The 26826-nt window shown below is 41.6% G+C and overlaps 1 protein-coding gene across 1 annotated transcript; it reads right to left on the bottom strand.

Moving 5' to 3' along the window:
* Nucleotides 1-44: 44 nt before the first annotated feature.
* Nucleotides 45-26454, bottom strand: LOC136433947 (ankyrin repeat and SOCS box protein 15-like). The gene is made up of 7 exons (XM_066426555.1): nucleotides 26307-26454; nucleotides 25449-25688; nucleotides 24932-25103; nucleotides 23773-24181; nucleotides 22892-23036; nucleotides 2987-3151; nucleotides 45-1857 (listed from the first exon to the last, which is right to left on the bottom strand). The coding sequence occupies exons 1-7, from the start codon at nucleotides 26449-26451 to the stop codon at nucleotides 1676-1678; spliced, it is 1458 nt and encodes a 485-aa protein (XP_066282652.1). The 5' UTR covers nucleotides 26452-26454; the 3' UTR covers nucleotides 45-1675.
* Nucleotides 26455-26826: the final 372 nt, after the last annotated feature.

Raw genomic sequence — 26826 nt, 5'->3', positions numbered from 1 at the left:
TATATATATATATATATATATATATATATATATATATATATATATATATAGTCTTCCACAAGATAAAACAAGCATGCATACATACATACATACACAGCAAAAAAACATATCAAACTGATACAATATGTATGAATACATTACATAACATGCACCTCTTTTGTTCTCATCAATAGAATATTGTGGCTTTTGCACTTGATAAATAAACCAATAAATACTTGAGAAATCACATCGCCTACAATAAAATACTCATGTATTACTATAATGGTTTCCTAATAAGAAAAAAAATGCATAGATCTGCAGAAGCATCTCAACAAATTACAACATGAAATACGAATTACACAATTGAAGTACCGCATGCAAAGCTTTATCTTTGGCAATGAGGCCTCGCCAATATAACCCTTGGTTCTCATGCATTTTCATGTAAAATTTTAGCAAGAGGACAACATTAAATATGAATTACACATTAAAGTACTGTATGTAATATTGTATCTTTGGCAATGAGGCCATGCGAATATAATGTCGTTTCTCCTACATTTTTATGTAAACTTTTAGGGAGAATACATTTGATTCATAAAAACAGACTGCAGGGATGAAAACTTGCCTCTGACTCTGTTTACTCCCTGAAAAAGTGTGCTGTACAGACTTTGCCTCATAGTCTGTTCATATTCCAATATAGCATTTTTTAAATCTTAGAACCAAGTACTCAGACTAAAAACATTGCTCTCTTTGGCTAGAAACATGATAAAACATGCATAACTGCCTATGTATAAGATATCTCGAAATGTCTTGAGCAAAGTGTGCTTTCAAATATTACAGCCAAGCCAAAAGTACAGTCAAAACTGTTCAAGGCGACCACATAGGACCAATAAAATCTGGTCTATGTGGACAGGTGGTCACTGTAGACAGGATTCTTAGTACTTGACAATGTGTCAATGGGAAACATTATCTAAGGGACCGCCAAAAAGTGGTCACATTGGCCTGGTGGTCCTTATGTAGGAGGGCCTGCATGGGCCTAAGGCGTAGCAAGGAGTTTAACCTCCTTGGGCGTAGGAAGCCTATTTCTCTTTCCCGTAATTCGCAGGGAAAGCCGTCTTAGTCACGTAATTCGTAGCGAGACGACCAAATTTTACGTAATTGCCTTGATTTTAGCAAAATATGTAGGGGGTTCTTCTGAATTCAGCGTAAAGCCTTTTATGTCATGCCTGGGCCTGATACGGGTGTTCCGGACCGTGTGATAACTATCTGGATCACATAGGGTTTGGGAGTGTTATCACACAGTCTTCCATAGAATATTTTGAATGAATTTCGAGCGCGCCGGTTGCGCGGCCATCGGAAATTTGAATACCGGATTCGGAGATTGGAATCAATGTTGCTACAGTTTCTTGTTCGAGGACACAAAACTCCCTCAACTTCTGGCGCATTCCGCATCGAAATGTGTGTTTTCTCGGATGCGTATGACCAAGGTATGACATAAATAAAGTACAACACGTTGTATTCCGCATCACCCTCGGTCCCAGCCCTCCCGCGGTCGGGCTGGTACCTCGGGTGATACGGAATACCCCGTGTTGTATTCTATATGTCCGGACCCCCCATATCTCCATGCAGAACCTCATGTAGATGTGATCACTTGTACAGGTTTGACTGTATTCTTGAAACGTTTAGGCAGAACACTGCACTACATGGGCTGCTCCGCCCTGCTGAGGCCGATCCCCCGTATCCTGTTCCTGAACTGGATGAAGTCCTGGACCTTCTGCGGCACCGGCAGGCTGTCGGCCCAGTTCTCCTGCGCCAGCCGCCTCGACCCCGCCGCTCTCCTCACGGATAGTCGGCAGAGATGCGGCAGCGACCGCATCCTCCCTGGGGAGGCACAAACATTAACCTTTAGCACACCGAAGTAGCCGTTTGGCACCAGATTCCCTATTGGTTACAGAGTTAGGCAGCAGGGAGAAGGTTAGGCGGCCAACAGGACGAAGCATAGTGCAGTCAACAGAGATGAGGCAGCGACCGCATCCTCCCTGGTGTCTGACTTACTCCCTGGAGAGGCACAAACATTAACCTTTAGCACACCGAAGTAGCCGTTTGGCACCAGATTCCCTATTGGTTACAGAGTTAGGCAGCAGGGAGAAGGTTAGGCGGCCAACAGGACGAAGCATAGTGCAGTCAACAGAGATGAGGCAGCGACCGCATCCTCCCTGGTGTCTGACTTACTCCCTGGAGAGGCACAAACATTAACCTGCAGCACACTGAAGTAGCCGTTTGGCACCCAATTCCCTATTGGTTACAGAGTTAGGCAGCAGGGAGAAGGTTAAGAAAAGGTGGAATAGGACAAAGCATGGTGCAGTCAACAGAGATGGGGCAGCGACCGCATCGTCCCTGATGTCTGACTTACTCCCTGGTGAGGCACAAACATTATGACTCTGAGTCCATTCATCGTTCATACTAAGCCTGGCATATCGGATTCAGGGCCAAAATCACCTACTGTAGTAAGCAGGATTAATGTGGCCAAGTTTGAACGCTCCAAGTCACATTGAAAGTCACATTGAAACCCCCCTGATCCACATGAAACCACCTCCTGGAGGTAGTTTCAATGTGGTTTTGGCAAATTATACCCCTGATGTGAAGACTCACTTGACAGGTAATTTTGCCCAGAACTGGTTTGCAAGGCTTAGTATGAACAGGGTCTAAGAAAAGGTGAGGCGGCCAACAGGACAAAGCATGATGCTTTTTTGTTTGCCAGAACTGCACTTCAGCTTTGCTATAGCCTGTAAGCACAACATTTCCCCCCTATCCCCCCTAAATTGTACTTTTCTCAATAAGTGTGTTGGCTGTTTGTTTTTTTTAAATTTTGTTTGAGGATAACGTATATGAGAATATTTTTTTGTAGGTCAGCCATTACCAGCGGGAGCGCATTCTCGAGTTATCATGTTGACACACACACATACACAAACGCTGTTCTTGGCAATAGGTAACAAAAAGTTGCAGTCACCTATCATGGTGATGATCCTGTCCCACTCACACATGTCCTCCAGTACCAGGGTCAGGCGCGTGCAGAGGGTCACCTCCCTACAGTACTCCAGCAGGAGACGCACCACCGGCGCGATCTTCACGCGGAGCACGCGCGCATGCTCGCAGAAGTACATCAGCCTCTTACCTGCAGTTCAAGAAATTAAGAAATCAAGTCTTTCTTAGGTCACAGAAGTATTGTTGAAGTATTGGGTCACCTCCCTGCAGTACTCCAGCAGGAGACGAACCACTGGTGCTATCTTCACGCGTAACACTCGCGCATGCTCGCAGAAGTACATCCCCCTCTTACCTGCAGTTCAAGAAAGTGAAAGTGAATTAAGAGCATGATTAAGTCTTCCTTAGGTCACAGCACCAGGGTCAGGGGCGTACAGAGGGTCACCTCCCTGCAGTACTCCAGCAGGAGACGAACCACCGGCACGATCTTCACGCGGAGCACTCGTGCATGCTCGCAGAAGTACATCCGCCTCTTACCTGCAGTTCGAGAAATTAAGAAATCAAGGTCTTAGGTCACAGAAAAGGCGTGTGCAGAGGGGCACCTCCCTGCAGTACTCCAGCAGGAGACGAACCACCGGCGCGATCTTCACGCGGAGCACTGGAGCATGCTCGCAGAAGTACATCACAAGAAAGTGAAAATGATTCAGTTTTACGTCACCCAAGGAAACCCAAGCAATATTAGGGCCTGATAATTGAATTTTGAAAGTCAATTTTTTCAGTCATTTCTATAGATCATTAGTTCAAAGAGCACTATCACGATGTATAGCAAAGTCCATTATGCAAAAATACCACATCTTATGATGTGAGAATTAACTGAAAATCGTCGCCAGGGTTTTCGTAGGCTTGCAAAACTAAGGAGATCATCGTGCGGCACGTTTTTGTGCGGTTTTAAAATGATCAAAAGTACGAAGTTATTACGCAAATGTGCTAAACAGTGTTAGTAAATGTCACTACCATAAAGATTTCAGCATTTTTGTTATTTCCTTTTTTTGGGCCCTAATATTGCTTTGGTTGCTTTTAAGAGATGCTACTGGGGCAATCTTCACTCTAAATACTCACGCGTGCTCACAGAAGAACCTGCATCTCAACAAAGTGAAGGCATCATCAGTATAACCATGCCTTATCATCCCATCCACATTTTCACAATGATCATACTGAAAAAGTTATCTTACTTTTTTCTGCTAATCTGAGCAGTAAGGTCAGAGTAGCACAAGGTGTAAAAGACAACAGGGAGTAAACAACCTGCTCAATGTTAATATTCAAAGTGCTACATTCAGACAATCAGTATATCAAGCATATAGTTATGACACGGAGGTTAAATATTTAACCTCCTTGGTTATAAGTGTATTTTTCAACCAACGTTTAGTCGCATCCAATGATGTTCAGATTGCGATGCAGATTTCAACCTGCACACTTTGTGTTTATTTCTTTTCAAATGTTGGGAAGCAGCTGAAGATAGCAGAACAATTCACTGCTCAAATAATACTATGCAAATCTGTGAAATGTTGAGCAACAAACAATCAATGATTATTTATCATTTTAAATTGCAATATTCAAATACCCAGCTCCAGACAATCAACCCCACCCTATAAGTATGACTAATCTAAAACTGTTTGCCACACTGCATTGCGGATCAGCTATTGAGGCACGTATCCTTCCAGCAGAACAGCAACAAGACAACAAAACGGCCTTCACAACTTCCTGGCAAGGAGCTACCATCTGAAAATATTCTGACTACTAGTACACTGAAAGGTAAGTTTGGATCAACCTTTAAGGTAATTTTCCTCCATAGGTAGCAGAGATACATCATGGACATGTCAATATGTCATGTAAATATGTGCCCCACAAGGGGGAGGATTCCTTCATAGCCTTGAACATCAATTGTAAACAAGGCATCAGAGGAACTTTTCAATCTTCCCAAAAGCACAGGTAGTCTGTTGATTATCAACTTGAAGGCTCGTTTGGTCCCACATAAGAATCTTATCTTTTTGAAAGCAAGAAATTCCTGCAAACGGTGTATGAAAATTAAAAGAAGACAGTAAATATGACTGTGTATCATGTTTTTATGGATGTCAAAATATCTACTGTACAGTATTTCTATGAATCACTAAGATTTGCCTCACTTGATTCTTACTTTTATATTATATGGTCTTGGTTGTTGGCAGGATATCTTAGCAAACTGAATATATTTCATGCCCCGGAATGATGCAACATCACTCTACCGTACAATTACACTGATTGAACACAGTTTTCGACTTAAACAACATTCTGCTTCATTCAAATTGTATTTTCTGTACTCCAACTTTATGTAGCACCATAATGTCTTAAGTTCTTGGTTTTGTTTTCAAAATTGTGTCATCATTGTTGCTTTATGGTTAGACTTTGAGCAGATTTATTTTGTTTATGTTACTTGTTTATCATTTACTTGGATTTACCATGCATGAAAAAATTACATGATGGCTAAACATGTGACACACCTTTACAAGTTGCTACCCCAAACAATAAGAACATTTATGATTTAAAGATTAGATGACGTGCACACCTAACAGTATACATATAAAAAACAAATTTAAATCTATTCCACTTGCCATGGGCTTGGATGGTTGCTATGCAGTGGTTTCATGCAAAACTGTTGGTAAAAACATTGTCAGGTAAAAACTGAATACAATCAGTATACTTCTATAATCATGGTTTTCCAACTTTTTCTTTAAAACAAAACAAAGACCATCAAAATAGGTGTTTACAAGTGATTGATGGTGGATTCGGAGTGGTCTAGGCCAACTTCTATTTAGAGAAAACCAAATATGGCCATTTTTGTGCTTCTTTCTTAGTTTGTTGATTTTGTTTAGCTTAGGATTATGTATAATTTCAACCATTCATATCACTAAATTTCGTGGGGGACGCCCATGAGAGGCGACATAGGTTTCTGCTCCCCCCTGCATGTTTTTCTTTCTCCTGTATTATCATTTTCTGTTTGATTGTTTGTTTATGTGCAAAAATAAACAAACAACAAACAATGTGCTGTGTTCTGTTGAGTGAGGGTTGGAGTGCCCTGATGTACATGGTCTCCTTGATTCCTATCACAAAGCAGTACTGTTCAGTGTCTCATGCTTTAACTATGTCCAAAGAAAATAGTATGTTTATATGTTGCTAAACTTAATGATAACAGTGAGCTGGTAGCCTCAGTTGCAGACTCCCTCCAACTGTTTTTTTTTTAAATTACCATTTTATCATTACATCCTTTTTCTTATTGCTAGTAGAGCAGAATATAAGAAAAAGATGTAACTTAAAGAGTGGTGACCTCAAACCTCCATGAAATGTCACAGCTTTTGTAAATTCTATGATGTGTGCATGGTGATGTTCACCTCCGGCTAACTTACACATACATGATTGTACACTCACAAGTATAACATTCCAATCATCTATTACTAAGCAGTTCTGCCATGGTTGTACTAATTATGCAAATAAGCTCCTCATTTGCATGTTTAAACTACATGTGTTACATTTATTGAAGTCCACTATGGAAAACAATGGAATCATAGAGTCTCCTGATAAATTATGCAAATTAAGTTCTTATTTGCATAACATGTATCTTATCAAGTACATCTCTGCCTAAGCTACCTGCATGCCTAAAATGATGGAAATCTGTCTTTTCTTTCTTCGGTTATCCTCTTTGGAATGTTTTGACAAAAGAGCATTGGCAGTTTCAAAATAAAATGTTAGGGGGCCCAAACCTGTAATGACGTCAAAAGCTGCCTGCTGCCCAAATGTCAAGACCATATCATGTCCGGTAAAAGATATACCAGTACATTGACAAAACTGCTATATAATATAATAACAAGATTTTCTCATTAATCATGTAAATGACCATCTATTTTGCATGATTTGTATTTCATTTTGTACATCTTTGTCTAAGCTACCAACATACCAAAGATCATGATCCTTTCTTGAGTTATCCTCTTTGGAAATATTTGACAAAAATGCCCCAGTCTGCAATTCCAGAACTAGCCACTTATGTCACTAAGTCTTGTTTTCAAGCACAAGGGCTATCTACCAAACAAAAATCGTAACCATAGAATGTCCAGAACATGAGATATCAAAACCGGAAGTTCCGCTGCAGTACCTAGGGAAGCCGCTAGGGGAACCAAAATCTAAATCATTTCCAGTTTTTGTCACACCCTACCAAATATGAAACCAATCCATCCAGTCATTCTTGAGTTATCTTGTTGCCCAACAGACACACCGGCGTCGCGGTTGCAAAGTGGCAGGGTGTTTGGTCCCAGAACCCAGAGATACCTGGTTCGAATCCAGGGTTCCCCGATTTGTCCCGTTGAGGTTGTACCCTTGATTTTAATGCAGATTTCAACCAACACACTTTGTGTATATTTCTTCTTAAATGTTGGGAAGCAATATTATTGAAGATGGAAGAATATTATCCACACCCCAAGCAAGGCCATCCAAGTCTGTGAAATTTTGAGCAACAAACAAACAATGATTATTTATCATTATAAATTGTAATATTCAAATACCCAGCTTCAGACAATCAACCCCACCCTATAAGTAAGACTAATCTAAAACTGTTTGTCACACTGCATTGCGGATCAGCTACTGAGGCACGCACGTATCCTTCCAGCAAAACAGCAACAAGAGAACAACAAGGCCTTCGTAACTTCCTTGCAAGGAGCTACCAACTGAAAATATTCTGACTAGACTGAAAGGTAGGTTTGGATCAACTAAAGGTAAGTCTCCCCTATTGGTAGCAGAAATACATCATGGTCCTTAGTATATACATACTCACAAGGGGGAGGAGGATTCCTTTGAATTCATAGCGTTTATTGTAAATGCCGTATCAGAGAGGCATTTCAACCTTCACAAAAGCACCAAGGCAAGTTTGGTCACACACACAAGAATCTGACATTTTTAAAAGCACAAAATTCATACAAAATTCAAAGAAGTCAGTAAAAATGTGCACCATGTTTTTATGAATTTCAAATGTCCAGAAGGGCAGCAGCTTTTTGTATGGATCACTAAAACTTGATTTGGATTCTTAAGTAGTGATATCATAATCATGGTTTTGTGTCTTGCAAGTCCCTTTTTAAACTCCTCAGGTGTTGGCAGGAAATTTTACTAAAATGTATTTCATGCCCTGGAAAGTGATGCAATATACTTCTATGGCACAATAGTAATTGTCAAATATTCGACACCATTTTCAACTTTATTTTGCCAACATGCTGTTTATCTAACTTTTGTACACCAGCATTTTGTTTCACCTCATGACACTATTACCTTTGCCAAAAAGGTTATATTATCCGTAGCATTTGTGGGTGTGTCTATGTGTGGATGAACAGCATAACTTGGGAAGGCCGGAATGGATTCTATATTGTATTGATACAATGTCATGTACTAATGGTATGTGGGTAGGTCTTGATGAGACATGGAAATGATAACATGATCATTCCATGATTCTCAAACATGTGAAATGTGAAACTGAGAAAGAGTCAAGAATATTGTTTGAATATCAATTACACAATTGAAGATCTAATTTGCATAATTTATCGACTAGTAATAAGTTGGTTTACGGCTTAAATTGCACATGCACAGTGTGATGCAGGTGCTAACCATTGCCATGCAGTCATGATCATCATGTTCATCATTCATTGTGAGTAATATGTCAGAGTTGAAGGGCCCTAATAAATTAAAAAAACACGTCTGGACATGTGTAAAGCATGGTCTAGACAAGTTTACAAGTTGACCTCATGCACATGCAATTTAAACCGCAAACCAACCTATTTCTGCTCCTTGTCCTGTTTAGGTGGTAGAACACCATGGGAGGAAGACTGAGACACCTGCTGATTTTCCTTCTCATCATCCTGAAGGAGCCTGACATGCCAGAAGCTGGATGCAGGTGTTCAATATCCTCTCCCTGCAAAATAACATCTAGGCGGGCTCCACCAGAAACCCCTTGCTGCAATTGTTGGAGGCTGGGGCTCACTAGCATCCCCCAGAACCTCCCAAAAAACATCTCTCTCTTATATTTGGGATATAATCAGATCACAAGCTTCCCCAAGAACCTCCAAGAATCCATCACTCACTTGAATTTGCAAAGAAATCAGATAACAAGTATTCAGCCAGGTGCATTGTCAAATCTACCCCAGCTTGAGAAATTGAACCTGAACGAAAACAGGATAACTCACATTCAGCCAGGTGTGTTCTCAAATCATTATGAGTTGAGGCTGGTGGGCCTGACTTATAACAAGATAACAGATCTTCAAACTGGTGCATTCTCTAATCTACCCAAGCTCCAAAATTTGCAACTTCTAGCAAACCGGATAACTTCTATCCTGCCAGGTACATTCAATAATCTACCCAATTTCCAATATTTGGACCTGAGCTCAAACCGAATAACTTCTATCCTGCCATTCACTAATCTACCAATACCAAAGCTACAATGTTTGGGGCTGCAGGCAAACCAGATATCTGTCCTTCCCGAGTCTGCTCACAGCATGTTGGCAGTAATTACTAGAAGTTTACGAATTGACAACAACCCCTGGCAGTGTAACTGTGCGATGGTTCCCTTCAGAATGAAAATGACCGGGTTTCCTTCATTTGATTACCAGATAACTTGCGCCGAACCTGCCAACCTCCGTGGACAAAAGCTTAAAGATATTAATCCTGACCTGATCTGTAACAGGAACACCATATCAACACTGCCTTTTGATATTCATGCCCCTTTCTCCTCATCTACAGTGTCAGCACATCCTGTAGGCTCCACATCTGCCACACAGCCCCTTGGTAACCAATTTGAAAATGCTAATAACTATCACTGGTACTTCAAAACCAATGCTGGCTCAAAAGCACATCCTACAGGCATAACAACAGCACCACTAACTACACCCATTGCAATCACTTCAGACAGCTCCAATGAATCTGCTCCCAGCTTCCCCCTACCTGGTCTTACTGGCTCTATCTGTGGCCCAGTAACTGGCATTGTCCTGTTTGGCAGCATCATTCTCACAATCTGGTACAAGAGGAGGACCAGGCATCCTCTTTTAGGAATAAATCCGAATGTTGTTCGTAGCAACACAAACACATCAGGTTCTGTAATGACCAGTGGTCATGATCACCAGTATGAGGATATTGACAACCTTCACAATCAAACTGGGCAGGGTCAGTCTCAGGCTAACACTCATTCTCTGAAAGTTGGAAATCTATCAGATAACAAAGTGCTAGCTGCCTTAAAAGTAAATCCTATGTATGCAGGTGTAGGAACACCACCAAAGGACCCAACTTCTACAAGTGTTCATGATCAGACAGGGCAGGGTAAGTCTCAGGCCATCACTGAATCCAACACAAACACCACACCTGCTGTAGGGGCTAGTGGTCATGATCAAACAGGGCTGAACTCAAATCTGAATTCTCTGTACAAAGTTGCAGGCCAGTATCAGGCCATCATTAAATCCACCAAAACTGCTGCAATGATTAGTGATTGTCATCACCTCACAGCTACTGCAGTGACCAGTGGTCATGATCAGACAGGGCAGGGCCAGTCTCAGGCTGACACTCAATCCTTGGATGTTAGAAATATATCATATAACACAAGGTTACCTGCTTCCCAGCCAAATGTTCTGTACACAGGTGTGGAATCATCACCAAGCAACCCAAAATCTAAAGGTCCATGTCCAGCTGAAAAAAAGACCTCTGGACCTCTTGATCAAATCAAACCCCCTGAAGATGAGCCTCCCCTTCTCCCCCCACGCCATACAGGTGCAGCTGTCTCCCAGCCACACCTGTATGAAGATGTGGACGCACCACAGAAGAGACCCAAACCAAAAGGTACAGTTCTAAGCCGATTTGCTAAGAACAAGGCCCTTGGGATAGCCAACAAAAACAAACCAACAAAAGATGAGCCCCCACCACTTCCCCCACCTCGTAGAGGTCCCAATGCCCTGTCACCTTTCTCAGAGCCTCACCTATATGAAGATGTGGATGCACCACAGAAGAAACCCAAATCGAAAGGTAAATTTCTAGGGCAATTTGCTAAGAACGAGGCCCTTGGAACGGCCAATCGACATAAAACTCATAAAGAGCCTCCCCCACTCCCCCCACAGGGCAAATGTACCGATGCCCTGTCTGAGGAGACAGCAAAGGCTCATGACAATCTGCACGTCTATGAAAATAAAGACCTTGAATAGGTTGAAGCAAAAAAAACCTTCTTAAAGGTTTACAAATTGATAGATATAAATATGATTTATTCACATTTCTATAAAAAATAACTTCCCTACTGTTACACCAACTTGCATAATGTTTGCATCTTCATGCCCCTTGGATCTAAACGTTGAAATTAAGTCCAATTGTTTCGTACTAATATAATTCTGTAGTATCAAACTCCAGTCAAATCTGTGTACTGACCTCACATGTTTGCAGAACACTTACCCCCCCCCCCCCCCCCGAACAGTTCAGGGTTGTACTAAACACTTTTAGATTTTATAGATTGGCGCATCAATTGAAAACTTCCTAGAACAGTTCTGTACATTCCCATATGAATGCTAACCGTAGTATCAGTTTCTGTATCACTGTGACAGTACTGTTAGTAGTAATCTGTGACGTGACCCCCTCACGACCAGATGATGATGATGATGATGAGTAATTACTATCAATGGATGTATTGTATCCAACTTGGAACATTTCTGTGAAAGTTGAGCAAAGCCTACTTGAATGGCACTGTAATATTGGGGTAATTTGAAAGTACAGTCAAACCTGCCTATAGCGGTCACTCAAGGGACTGGCCAAAATCGACCGCTATGGACAGGTGGCCGCTCTATAGAAACGGTTGATTTTGACCACGAGCAATAAGTGCCACACTGAGAAACAATTTATTCACATGCTATACATGTACAGTGTACAGTCAAACTTGGTCTACCGACCACTTCCACAAGACGACGATCGCCGACAAGATGACTGCTTTCGGTCGGTCTCGATTTTTCCACAGGCATATTATTAAAGTCCAAGTCAATCCATCGATCCGCCCCCAAACCGGAGCACATGCGACTTAAAATGTTGCCGAAGACAACCGTGTCATTTTCAATTGCGCGGTGACATTATTTATCGGCAAAAAACTGCGGAATACCACGGTAAGATCAGCCTGTTTGGGTTGGATTCCTTGACGGCGGGGAAAAAACAAAATGGCGCATGAGGTCATAGGGTCATTGGGATAGTCTACTGTAATGTAGGTGTGGGTTATGATTTTACTCTACGTTTAAATAGTACAGTATGTAAACTTATTTCGTCAAAAAAGTTCTTTGAATGGAAAGAACACATAAACAAAGAATTGATGACTTAAAAACCTTTTTGTGGAGGATAAAAGGCGTCTGTATAATTTATAACAAACTGCTCGCCCATGCTACTACTAGTGAAGTAACCCAAGTAAACAAAGCGTCGGCAACATGTACCGCGCGCAAAAGACTCTCTTTGTCTGTAAATTTCTGGTGTCTTAGTGGTTTTGGAAATTCAAAACCCTCACCAGGGGCAAAATAAAACCATAGGCAACATTTTCATGGGTAACACTGCTATAAAAAAAGTATAATGACAATATTTTTCTGCCGAGATTTGAAAGAAATCTTGCGGCGACCATGCGCCGGGACCGTTATCGGCAGTATTTCCAGACCCGCGGGACCGAAAACCGTGTGGCCGCGACCGCGTTGGACAGTGACCGCTATAGACGAATTCTTAATGCTTACGTCAATGGGAAAAATCCAAGGGACCGACAAAAAGTGACCACTATGGGCAGTTGGCCGCTATGCAAAGGTGACCGCTAATACAGGTTTGACTGTACATGTATAGAAAATAGTCAGAATTCTTTTATCATTGATTAGTTCTGTAAAGATCAGCTTAAGCTCTATTCATACATGCATTTGATTGACACATTTGCAGAACTAAAAACATTCTATTACTGTAACAGTTAAAGCATAACATTAGAAGAGATTCCTCACTTAATCATTACTAATGCTAATAAGTGTCTATACTTAATTAGTCAAATTGACATTCATTTTAATCATCACATACCAATTTTTCAAACATGCAAATTATTCCCTAGAAGCTGAAGCAACTTAACATGTAAACCGAAATTAGATCTAGATGAGTAATGTTGTTGCTGTAACAGTTGTGCCTTTGACATATTTGGCATATTGGTTTCATTGCTGAATAGTGGTCGAGACTGAAACATATGAACACTTACAAACACAGACAGGCACACTCAGCATTCTGTACAGTAATTTAACCAGAAGAAAGCTGGTTACACCATGTAAATGTATAAGTCTTATTTCTCAAAGAAATGTTCATCTTATTCAGTCTGCTCTTATGACTTAAAAGTTTACATTATTTATTACTCATTTCTTTGTCAAATGTACATAAGCAGGGAGAACACAATTGCATTCCCTCTGAAATGAGTACCATTTGTTACAGTCTACATAATGTAAATGAAATACCTGACAGGAATGGCATTCAATACTTTCTCCTCTGGAACACTGACTTAGGCTCTCCTGATTTAGACGGTAGCCATGTCTGTACACAATTTATAAAGGAGAATGCTAACATTAGAAGGGATTCCTCACTTAATCATCAGTTGTTTATAAAGTGTCTATACTTCATTTAGTCAAATTGACATTAATTTATCACAAACCAATTTTTCAAACATATGCATCCCTAGAAGCTGAAGCTGAAGCTGAGGCTGAAGCAACTTAACATGTAAAGCGAAATTAGATATAGATGTCGTGTTGTTGCTGTTGTGCCTTTGACATATTTGGCAAAATGGTTTCATTGTTGAATACTGGTTGAGACTGAAACAGATGTCTCTACACACAGGCAAACACACTCAGCATTCTGTACCTGTCAGTGATTTAACCAGAAGAAAGCTGGTTACACCATGTAAATGAAATACCTGACAGTAACAGAATCCGATACTTTCTCCTCTGGAACACTGACTCGTATACCCTCCTGATTTAGACAGTAGCCATGTCTTTTTTTCGGCCCTTTTTTTTTTTTTTTGCGCTCTCGCATTAGATTTAGGGTTTTCCTAAGGACGTCATCCATAAAAATTACTTGGTGCAGCCTTATAAAGAAGAATGCTAACCCCCATATAAACGTACATGCATGTCAATTCTATTTCATGGAAAATCTGTTTATGATGTTAGGATTCTGAAAAACTGAAAGTAATACATGTCAAGTATTTTCACAAAAAAAGATTTTGAATACCACTCAGCTTTATGAGAGCTTAACGGATTGTTTTAGGTCCATTGGAAAAAATTGATACAAAAAACTGTTTGTAAATGAAAGGATGTGCTGAAGTTGATATTGTACAACAAATGTAGTAGAAAGTGAAATGCAATGAATTTGTCATCATGAAATATCTTTATTGCAAATTCATGCATGTCTTTGAGGTCTAACTGCAAAACTTTGTGAATAATAAGCACAGAGTACATGTATATGGAAAGTATACATGTAGTGGATATTAATTCAAAATAGAGATGAACTATACATAGTAACTTACTAAGTGTACTATTCTATGTTTATTTTCAAAGCTTTTTTTGAAGACTTTGAGAATGTATTGGAGACTGTATTGTCCCAGGTTTGGAGTAAAAAGAAACTACTAATTGGTTAATTCAAGAGAAAGACAGCTTTTCGTAAAGCAATTAATAAAACTGGGGAAAATTACTGTAACATTAACTGCTTTGACTGACTTATTCTTTTCTGCAATGTTTTAGAGTGCTGGACTAGCAGGACTAGCATTAAACTGTTCAGGACTTAGGCATTAAAGTTAAAAGGTAGCTAAAATCCTTCCAACACCTTCCAGTGTATAGGAGCAGTGCCCATCTCTGTTTCTATAGCCCTTCTGGACCATGCCTTAATGTCACATCCAATGGACCAAATTGAATATTTTTGCATTAATTATGTCTCTGATCAGGCCATGTTGATTTGTTTATATGGATGATATCTGCACGCTACAAAATTTCCATCCATATAACCTCAAACAAAAGTTTTGAACCATACTGTAAATCACAGAAAGCAGCTGCAAAATGAGAAAATATAATACAGTCAAACCTGCCCAAGGCGACCACCCGGCGGACCGAGCAATAACGGTCGCGATGGACAGGTGGTCGCCATGAAGAAGGATTCCACTCACATGTTTCCAGGTCGAGGTTTTCAAATACAGTACGTAAAAGGATGGATAATTATGTGAATTTAGACAGCATGACCCCCACCAGATTCCATTCTCATTGACAGAAAGATCCTACAAAAATTACATTTTCCGTTATTGTTGTAATAATTGTATACATCGTGTACAAATTTTCGTCATAATTTTGACTACAAAACAATGGTTGCCTCGATCGGATCTCGCAGCGCCCTCCCGCGTACACACACACACGCACATCATCGAAGTTTTAAGGCCTCAGACAAATCCCTAGAAAACACCTGCTGGCCCCAGCCTTTTTTGGGACGCCGACCGCTGGATAAAAGGGTCAAAAAGTTTTCAATCTGACAACTTAAGATGAAAACGGAACGGTGTGATTTCGTCGCGCCGCGCCACACCGCCAAGCTCTGTGCGACTGCATCGAAAGGTATGAGTCAGTGCAGCAGAACGCACAACGTCCAATAAAGGTTTGTGAGATTCATGGCAATAAAAAGAAAATAAGAATATTAATTTTCATCAATAGCTAGAGTATTTGTAAATGTTCATACACAAAAGCATCGTGTTTAAGAAAGGTCAGCGGTACGCCAAATCCGGGCCCCGCCAAATCCAAGATGGCGTCGGGACCAAGGAACAACATTTCTCGCCCGATGTTTTGCCCGCCGCGAAGTCATTTTTCGGCGGAATTTAGTAAGACACAGACATATTCTTGTTGAAAATACAAGAAATAGATAGTAATTTCTGGGAAATCTGACTTTTTGACGCCATGCGCTACGTATTCGTTTTGAAAATTGAGTTTAAACCGAACTGAGTTTGCGGTAAACTATAAGATGCACAACAACATCACAAACATTTGTCTTTACAATGTTTATAGGGGGAACGTTTTATTAAAACACTTCATGGAGGAATCGATGCTATAATATTGCTATTCCATATATTTTTGTCCTTATTTTGTCCTTCAAAGTCTTTAAAACATTTCCGTGAAATCCGACAGCAAAATGATCCGATGTCACCACACGCTTGAAAATTAGGCGGCCGCCATGGGCAGGGATTGTGCTCTGTGTGGTCCCAATTCGTGGCGGTCGCGGTCGCGTTGGACGGGTGGTCGCCTTGGGCAGGCAGCTTAATGCTTGTGCCTATGGGGAAAATTTTCGGGACCGAGAAAAAGCGGTCGCCATGGCCAGGTGGTCGCGTTGAAAAGGTGGTCGCCTAGGCAGGTTTGACTGTAATAAAATTATATGCCATAAATTGCAGAAAAATATCAGAAAACATTTACTATTGTCATAGAATGCCAAAGTAAAAGTAGATGTGAAAGAACAAAAATGAAGAATCTATTGTTCGCATCAGTTTAAAGGGTGCCAAGATGACCAACATTAGATGTAAAAGGCAAAAGGGAGTACACACCCTGCTCTATCTTAATAATATTAAAAAATCATATTCAGTTTCTTGGCAGAGTCAGACAATCAATATTCATGATATATTAGGTATTGTAGTGAGTCTCACAAGTGTATTTCTTAACAAATGTTTAGTCGCATTCAATAATACAGATTTCAACCTACACACGCTGTGTTTATTTCTTTTCCAATGCTGGGAAGCAGTTGAAGATAGCAGAACAATTCACACCCCAAAGCAAGGCCAAATTGCATTTAGTCCGTGAAATTTTGAGGAACAAACCAGCCATGATTATTCATCATTACAAATTGTAATATTCAAATACCCGGCTTCAGACAATCAACCCCACCCTATACGTAAGACGAATCTAAAACTGTTTGCCACACTGCATTGCGGATCAGCTACTGAGGCACGTATCCTTCCAGCAAAACAGCAACAAGAGAACAAGGCCTTCGTAACTTCCTGGTAAGGAGCTACCAACTGAAAACATTCTGACTAGACTGAAAGGTAAGTTTGGATAAACCTTAAAGGTAAGTCTTCTCCGTAGGTAACAGAGGTACATCATGGGCCTATTAGTATGAACATACTCACAAGGGGGAGGAGGATTCCTTTGATTATTCATAGCATTTATTTTAAAAGCCGTATCAGTGAGGCATTTTAACTGTCCCAAAAGCACCAAGGCAAGTTCTGACCTTAAAAGCAAGAAATCCATGCGAAATTCAAAGAAGTCAATAAAAATTCAGTAAATATGTGCACCATGTTTCTATGAATTTCAAAATGTCTCAAGTGGTAGCAGTTTTTTTAAGAATCGCTAAAACTTGGCTCACTTCATTTTGATGGTTAAAGTGATTTCATGTGGTCTTGTGTTTTGCAAGTCCCTTTTTAACCTCCTTGGGTGCTGGCAGGAAATTTCACAAAATGTGAATATTTTACGCCCTGAAAAATGATGCAAACTAACATTTTACCATACCACTAGTAATTGTCAAATAGTCAACACCAATCTCGACTTTACTTGCCAACATTCTGTGTATCAAACTTGTGTTTTCTGTACACCAGCTTTATTTTTCACCATCAATTTAGCCCACTGTTTATTTTATTTTCTCATTTTATGGTAAGACTTCTAGCAGCTCGGTGTTTATTTGTATTAATTGCTTACTGTTACCTTAGATTTACTGAACGGGGTGTCAAAACAGCAGCTTTTTTTAACTTAAGGAGACAATTTTGTTTGAGACGTTGAAAGAGAAGGGGTAGATCATGATCTTTAGTATGAACATACCTTAACTGATTCTTGCCATGATATAATGATAATTCTGCAAATCAGGATCTATTTGCATAATTAATGAGGACATTTTACAAATATACTGCCTTTCATGATTCTCAAGCATGTGACTGAGAAAGAAAGGAATATCATGAAATTCAAGACCTCATTTGCAGAAACTATTGATTATTGATAAGCTGGTTCACAGTTTAGATTGTACATTGTACAGTGTGATGCATGTTCTAACCATTGCCATGCAGTCATGACGATGATGATGATGATTCATTGTTAGTAATAAAAAATTGTCAAAGTTGAAGGCCCCTAATAAATAAACAAAACATGTCTGGACATGTGTAAAGCATGGTCTAGACAACAACTGTTTACAAGTTGACCTCATGCACGCGCAATTTAAACCGCAAACCAACCTATTTCTGCTCCTTGTCCTGTTTAGGTGGCAGAACACCATGGGAAGAAGACTGAGATACCTGCTGATTTTCCTTCTCATCATCCTGAAGGAGCCCGAATTGCCGGACGCCGTATGCAAATGTTCAATATCCTTTCCCTGCATCCCCGGGAGGTGGACTATAAAACGAACACCTTGCTGCATCTGCAAAGGGCGGGGCCTCACTAGCGTCCCCGAGGACCTCCCCCCCAAAATCGCTGGATTATACGTATGTGATAATCATATCACCAGCTTCCCACAGAACCTCCCAAAATCCATCGTTCACTTGGATTTGCAAAGTAATCAGATAACTAGCATTTGGCCAGGGGCTTTGTCAAACCTACCCCAGCTTGAAATATTGAACTTGAAACAAAATGGGATAATTCAGATTAAGCCTGGTCTGTTCTCAAATCATTATGAGTTGCGGCTGGTGTACCTGGCTTCTAACAAGATAACAGACCTCCGAACTGGTGCATTCTCTAATCTACATAAGGTCAAAACATTGTATTTGGAGGGCAACCAGATAAGTTCTATCCAGCCAGGTGCATTCGCTAATGTACCTAAACTCCTTGCGATAAGACTGAACTCAAACCAGATAACTTCTATCTGGCCAGGTACATTCAATAATCTACCCAATCTCATAAATTTGTTCCTGAACACAAACCAGATATCTGTCCTTCCTGAGTCTGCTCACGGCATGTTGTCAGCAATTTTAATAGTAAGAATTTACAATAACCCCTGGCAGTGCGACTGTGGGATGGTTCCCTTCAGGATGAAAATGGGCGGGTCTGCTAAATTCGAAAAACAGATAACTTGCGCCCAACCTGCCATATTCCGTGGACAAAAGCTTAAAGATATCAATCCTGAAGACCTGATCTGCAACGAGAACACCGTATCAACACTGACCTCTGACATTCATGCCACATTCCCCTCATCTGCAGTGTCAACATCTTCTTCATTTGGCAACACAGAAAGCAATACTAGCCCAACAGCATATCCTGTAGGCTCCACAACTGACACACAGTCTTTTGACATCCAGGGCACATTCCCCTCATCTGCAGTGTCAACATCTTCTTCATTTGGAAACACAGAACACAACACTAGACCAACAGCACATCCTGTAGGCTCCACATCTGCCACACGGCCCCTTGGTAACCAATTGGAAAATGCTAATAACTATCACTGGTACTTCAAAACCAGTGCTGGCTCAACAGCACGTCCTACAGGTAAAACAACAGCACCACTAACTACACCCATTGCAATCACTTCAGACAGCTCCAATGAATCTGCTCCCAGTTCCCCCTTGCCTGATCTCATTGGCTCTATCTGTGGTCCAGTGGCTGGCATTGTCCTGTTTGGCAGCATCATTCTCACAATCTGGTGCAAGAGGAGGACCAGGCATCCTCCTTTAGGAATAAACCCCAATGTTGTTGGTAGCAACACAAACACAGCAGGTTCTGTAATGACCCATGGTCATGATCACCAGTATGAAGATATTGACAACCTTCACAATCAAACTGGGCAGGGTCAGTCTCAGGCTAACGCTCAATCTCTGAAAGTTGGAAATCTATCACATAGCAAAGTGCTAGCTGCCTTACAGCCAAATCCTATGTATGCAGGTGTGGGAACACCACCAGAGGACAAAACTTCTACCAATGGTCATCATCAGACAGGGCAGGTTCAGTCTCAGGCCATCGTTGAATCCAACACAAACACCACACTAGTGGCTAGTGGTCATGATCAAACAGGGCAGGGCCAGTCTCAGGCTAACACTCAACCTCTGAAAGTTGGAAACATATCACAAAACATAAAAGCAAATCCTATGTATGCAGGTGTAGGAACACCACCAGAGGACACAACATCTACCAGTGGTCATGATAAGACAGGGCAGGTTCAGTCTCAGGCCATCACTGAATCCAACACAAACACCACACCTGCTGTAGTGGCTAGTGGTCATGATCAGATGGGGCAGGTTCAGCCCCAGGCCATCACTGAGTCTAACACAAACACCACAGATACTGCAACAGTCAGTGGTCATTGTCAGACAGTGTATCAGGCTATCACTCAATCCTTGGACACTGAAAGTCTGTCATATGACACAAGGCCAACTGCCTCAACTTCAAAGCTGAAATCTCTGTACAAAGTTATGGGCCAGTATCAGGCCATCAATAAATCCAACACAAACACCACAACTGCTGCAATGACCAGTGATGGTGACCACTAGTATGAAAATAACACCCAACATGATCAGACAGGGTAGGTCTCAGGCCAACACTGAATCCTACACAAGAACCACAGATACTGGAATAATTAGTGGTCATGATCAGACAGGGAACTCCCCCACTCCCCCCACGGCAAGTGTACTGATGCCCAGTCTAAGGAGTCAGCTGAAAAAAGGACCTCTTGATCTCCAAAACAAACCTCCTGAAGTTGAGCCTCCCCCACACCCCACCCCGTAAAGAACCTGATAGCCTGCCAGCTGTCTCACAGCCTCACCTGCAGGAAGATGAGCTGATACTTTTCTTGCGCAGTCCCACAAGTTAGCAGGCAAGTTCGCACGCCTTGGTAGTCATAGAAGGCCGCCTGCTTGGTTGAAACTGTTGATGGTAGCGTAAAAGGTGAAAATTGATGGCAAAATCATAAGCAAAAAGCGAGTCCAGCCGCCTGGGCGGCGGATGTTGCACGAATGGAGGTCAAGGGTCACTTCCTTCAGAGAAATTCTCTATGATTGATCCTATTGGTCAATTCTAACATGATGCACTACAGAAGAAACTCAAATCAAAAGGTGCAGTTAAAGGTAATTTGCTGAGAAAAAGACCTTTAGATTAGAAAAAAAAAAAACTAAAGATGAGCCCCACCACTTTTTCAGATCCTCATTTGCACAAAGATGTCCACAAAGAGCCCCAAACCGAATGGTGCAAGAAACGAAACCTCCCAAAGAGCCTCCCCCACTCCCCCCACAGCAAATGTACTGATGCTCAGTCTGAGAAGTCAGCAGAATCTCATGACAACCTGCACTTCTATGAAAATAAAGATCTTGAATAGAATCCTGAAGATCAAACACCCTTCTTAGAGATTCACAAATTAATATACATTTCATTCACATTTCTATGAAAAATAACTTCTCTAATGTTAAACCAATTTGCTTGCAACTTAATGCCCCTTGAATCTAACTGGTGAAAATAAGTCCAACTGTTTCGCACTAATATAATTTTGCAGGGTCAAACTCCAGTCAAATCTGTGTACTGACCTGACATGTTGGCAGAACACTTCACTGAACAGTTCAGGAAAGTAACTGGCAATTAAAAACTTTCTAGAGCAGTACTTAATATTGTACATTCCCATCTACGTATACTGCTACGTAACTGTAGTATCTGTATTCTGTATCAAGGTAGTGTTACTAACAGTAGGAATTACTATCAATGGATGTATTGTATCCATCTTGTCATATTATATGGCTGTGAAAGTTGTAATTACTGTATGCATCTAATGTTCCATTGCTGTTAAAGTGGGAGCAAAGCCAACTTTAATGGCAGCAGTAAGATTTTAATCAAAAATTACATTATTATCATTGATTAGCACTGTACATGTCAGCCAGAGACTGGTGATTGACATCTTTGCAGAACCGAAAACTTTCCATTACTGAAACAGTTCAACTTTAAGTATAACATTACAAGTGATTCACCACTTACCCATCACTTGCTCAAGCATCTATTGACCGAGTCAAATTGACTTTATCACTAACTGATTTTGAATAACTATGCTTATAGTGTCCATAGAAATTGAAGCAACTTAGCATGTAAAGTGAAATTAGATTTAGATGTGTTGCAGTTGTTGTTACTTTGAGAAACTCATACTTGGCATAACAGTTTGCATTGTTGAGTATGGGTTGAGACTGAAACAGATGAACATTTCTATACACAGGCGGACACACTCAGCAATCTGTATGGTAAATTTAGCTGTAAGAAAACTGGTTACACCATGTAAAGGAAATACCTGACAGTAACGGAATCGGATTCTTTCTCCTCTAGAACACTGACTCTCCTGATTTAGACAACAGGCATGTATTTACATGAAGAAGAAATACTAAACAAGCAAACATTGTCAAGTTAATGCTATTTTATAGAATATCTGTTTATGATGTTGTGATTCTGTAAAAACTTAACAATACAAGTATTTTCAGAAGAAAGATTTTGAATATCGCTTTATTCAATACATCTTTAACAATCCTTAGCCAGCATAAAGCTGACAGCGTTAACGAAAACGTCTGTACATGATAAAATTACAAGAGAAGGTTATAGGCATGCACCTGACTTGTGTTGGGGTATGATGTTCATTTCATGGGGGCCTGCATGGGGTTTTGTCAATGCTCTACATCGAATTCATAAATCAAAGCAGTGCCTACTTATTACGTTAGATTTGACAGGCTCACTTCGCTTTACACTAAATTCAGGCACCAATCACGATACATCCAGCTACAAATTACACGTAAATAACGGCTGATTACGCACTATGTAAGTGGGAATGCAGGCCCCAATTCATTCCTTCATCCACTAAAATATCAAGAACCCATCAAATCTGTATGTCTATGCCCCACCTGGCTTGTGCTGGGGTATGATGGTCGTTGACTCGTCACAGTCGCACCTGAAGCAGCAGTCCGGCTCCAGCCCCGTGTCCAGCAGCAGCTTCAGCATGTCCTGCCGACTCCAGCGCGAGAACTGCGGGTCAGCCAATCCTCGCACCTGTGAGGGGGGAAACTTGGTTAGTTGTTTGTAATAAACAACGCAAGAGCAAGCCATGCAAAATCATCCTTATTTCTGCTCGCCTACCAGAAATAAGCCAGCCGTAGAACGCGTAGAGCGCTAAGAGATACCGGAATCAACTGTTGTGGTCAGAGATCGAGCATCACAGCAATATCCCCACAAATAAACAAACAGAACTTTGCACCATCGATCACACAACAATGTCGCATTGACTTTGTTTTCATCTTTTGATTGGTATGACACTACTGCAATACATCCCTTTAACTTGCACACGTGCCTCTCAAGCAGGCTTTTAGCTAGGATTTATAGACAAGGGGTCCAAAAATGGGGGGGGGGGGTGCCATGATGCTGGGGTTTAGGTGTGTTCTAGTCTTATCATACTTTTAGCAGACCATTTTAAGCAGTAAAAAGTGCTGGTTCCCTCTCTGTCTCCCAATGGGCTCTATGGATTAACAATTTCCTGGTAGCTTTGCATGTCAGTTTCCATGCTGTCCCAGTGTCTGATAGAACTAAAAAAGCAGTAACACAGTAACATGTGTATGTCAAGTTACCGGGGGAACAGGGGGTCTTCTGTGCGTCTATCTGAAAAAGAGGGCGTCCAATTTAATATTTCCTTGTTATTCTAGTATCATGCGTCCAAAAGACGCATGGACGCATGCCTAGCTGAAAGCCTGCTCTCAAGTACAGCAGTTGCTCAAATAGAAATAAAACTGACCTGATTCGGTTGCTGTAGTATGAAGAGGAGAGTGGACTGCACCACTGATTTGTGGGGGGTGTACCGATAATTCACGTCAGCCCCGTGCTGAATGAGCAACCTCATGAGTTCCACGTCTCTTTGCTTGATGGCTTCGCAAAGAACGCTGGGGTGGTCCAAGTTGGGATCCGCCCCAGACTCGACTAACTCTTCAACACAGTCTCTCTCCTTCCTGACAATAGCTCCATGCAGAGCAGAGTTTCCCCTTTTCCCTTTCCCGTCCACGGGGAGCGTGTTTGGGTCGAATCCCGCCGCGGCCAGTAGCTTTATACATCCGGCGTGGCGGCCAGACACAGCAGAGTGGAAAGGGCTCTCCGGGCACTTGTCGACGGCATCTTTACAGGTGGCACGACAGAGGAGCTCAACACACCTGGAAGAGGTACGACACATCATACATGATACGTTGATGAAATTGTCTTCACTTCATTAACATATCTATTCAGAGTTTTGGTATAAAACCGAGTTCTGCCAGATCTTTCCTTAGTTACTCACAAAAGATAGCGGATGCTGTCTGAAACGTCTGACTGTTTCAAAATTTTATCAAGTTGCTTGAGTAACTATTTTTGGTGTACATTATGCATAAACTTGGGATTTTGACTGAATGGTCAAACTCGTTTGGCCTCAACTATATTGTGTGCTTACAGGAATTTATGAAGTATTCAAAAGTTCTGTACTCACACACTCGTTTCCAAGAGATCTTTACCTGGCAACGTTTCAGTAGTCCTTCTACTTTGAGCAATACTGACTGGTTCTACTTCCATTGGTTCATCACTTCTTTGTAAACTGACAAGATCATTTAAGTTAAGTCCTTCTCGCACCAGATGGTGCATAGGGCCGCACCCATCTCCATTTCAATAGCCCTTGGGCCACAAAACTTTGTGCCATGATTGAGGCAAGGGGCTAGTCCACCGGTAGTGGCGTGTGTTCAACCACCATTATCTTTCCCAAATGCTTAGTGCTAAGCAGAGAAAGCAGTTATGTGTCATTCTAAAAGTCTTTGGTATGACCGGCTGGGATCGAACTCACGACCTACCGTGTGCAAGGCAAGCACTCTACCCACTAGGTCACTGCACTGGGTGCAAGATAATATTTTTATACAATCACATGCATCTGTCCAGACCTGTCATGGCCTGCCTCGGCTGCCAGGTGCAGGGGCAGCTGTCCCCCAGCTGTAGTCCTGTTGGCGTCTGCCCCACCCTTCAGCAGCACCTGCAGACAGTCCACCTGGTTGTACTGGGCTGCCAGGTGCAGGGCTGTGCAGCCGTCAGATGCTTGCCAGTCCACATCTACACCTGAAGAAATAGACACAATAACATGATTATATGACCACAGACAGTCCACCAGTCCTGGTTGTGCTGGGCTGCCAGGTGCAGGGCTGTGCAGCCATCTGAGGCCTGCCAGTTCACATCTACATCTGCAGTGATATGCAATATTTTGATATACAGACACAGTGCCATCATTGTTTGATGATAACTTGTTGGTACACCTGGCAGTGTTTATGTTAAGTTATTCCTTTTGTGTCCTGATTTGTTATGACTTGTCATGTAACGTAAGGGCTCCCTTGGAAATCAGTTACCTTGTTAACTGAAGGGACCAACCTAAGATCAATAAAGATCAATAAAGGAGGTTTAACAAACCTTGTCTTAAGAGAGTCTCCATCTCCTGCTGCCTGCCGCACTGTGCAGCCGTCAGCAGCCCGTGTTTGTCCCCAGTCTGAGCTGTGTCCGCGTGAGGGAAGAACGCCGACAACATCTCCCGATGTCCCTCAGCGAGGAGCCTGTGAGCCAGCATGACCCAGCCGTTCACGTAGAGCTGGCCTATCCCGGCACCGCGGTCTATCAGCAGCTGGGAGATCCTCCAGTGGCCCTTTTGGACAGCTGTAAAGGTTGTGAAAAGATTAATCTTCTTCTTCCTTACTGCCTAGTCTCATATATCTGAGATTATGCATGCCGGTTAGTTAGAACACAAGTGCCCGGAACAAATAAACAAGAATAAAGGAAAGACACTAAGGACCACCGCACGGGATGGAAGGAACTGGCCTATGCTCAAGGATGGGCGGTAGGCCTTAGTAAGTAAGTACTAAGGAACATAAACAACTGATTTTGTGTCATTTATCGAGTCAGTAAATCACTGGGTACGATTAACTTAAAAGTATACACAGTCACCAATAATTAGCTCAGACACATCTTGTCATGAAGGTTTCACAGATGTTCATGACCCTCCCTATCCTCTATAGCTTTCAAGTGATCACATTTTCAGTTTCAAGTGCATTAAGGTCAAAGTTCAAGAGGGCCCTGACCATTCTTTATTTACATGCCAGGGCCTATCTAATCTTTTACATTAGATCATGATTCATCGCACTGCGCATGTACACTTCAAACTGTGAACTGGCTAATTATGCTAGACTGGCTTATTATGCCAGGCTGTACATTTGTGCTTTTGAACATGGAACAGAATGGTCCAGCGTTACTCTGACTGAGCTAAACTGTAGATACCTCTCCACAGTGGCGTGACTTCGTTCCTGTTGAAGACGTTCGGATCAGCCCCTGAGTCCAGCAGAACCTTCACACACTCCTCATGGCCCTTAAACACTGCTGTCAGCAGGGGTGTGTCACCTTCTCTGTCACGAGGGTCGACCATGGAACTGTCTGTGAAAAAGTGGTTAATAAATTCTTTACACACAGCAAATCTTTTTCACCTGCCAATGTTTTCTTCTTTTTTCTTTTACCTGGATAGCATTTTCACTGTCTGGATGGACTGTCAAATGCAGTGTGGCAAGACGTTATACAGTCCATTCAGGCCCTGGGTATCTGGTAGTAGTTGAGATTATGACAACATGGTGTAACATTAGCATAGTTGAGCAGCTCCCACAATGTTGGCAACTTAAATCTTTTTAAGGTTGTGTTTAAGAACCCTACATTCCTATTGATGTGTTACACTCATGTCCAACACAAAAAACCTAATCCCTTACCAAATGTTGGGAGGCAAAATCGTTCCCTTTGCCAGGGAGGCAGT

The sequence above is a fragment of the Branchiostoma lanceolatum genome, chromosome 4 (assembly GCF_035083965.1).
Source record: "Branchiostoma lanceolatum isolate klBraLanc5 chromosome 4, klBraLanc5.hap2, whole genome shotgun sequence".
Classification (NCBI taxonomy): Eukaryota; Metazoa; Chordata; class Leptocardii; order Amphioxiformes; family Branchiostomatidae; genus Branchiostoma; species Branchiostoma lanceolatum.
This window is presented reverse-complemented; position numbering and strand designations above follow the sequence as displayed.

Bases quoted from the DNA above. Each gene is read 5' to 3' on its own strand.
- LOC136433947 (XM_066426555.1), bottom strand. From the start codon at position 26,451: ATGGTCGACCCTCGTGACAGAGAAGGTGACACACCCCTGCTGACAGCA. The intron at 3,152-22,891 runs GTGGGGCATAGA...CTTGAACTGCAG, and splicing joins CATACCCCAGCACAAGCCAG to GTAAGAGGCTGATGTACTTC. The intron at 1,858-2,986 runs GTGACTGCAACT...GTGCCTCCCCAG, and splicing joins CAGGATCATCACCATGATAG to GGAGGATGCGGTCGCTGCCG.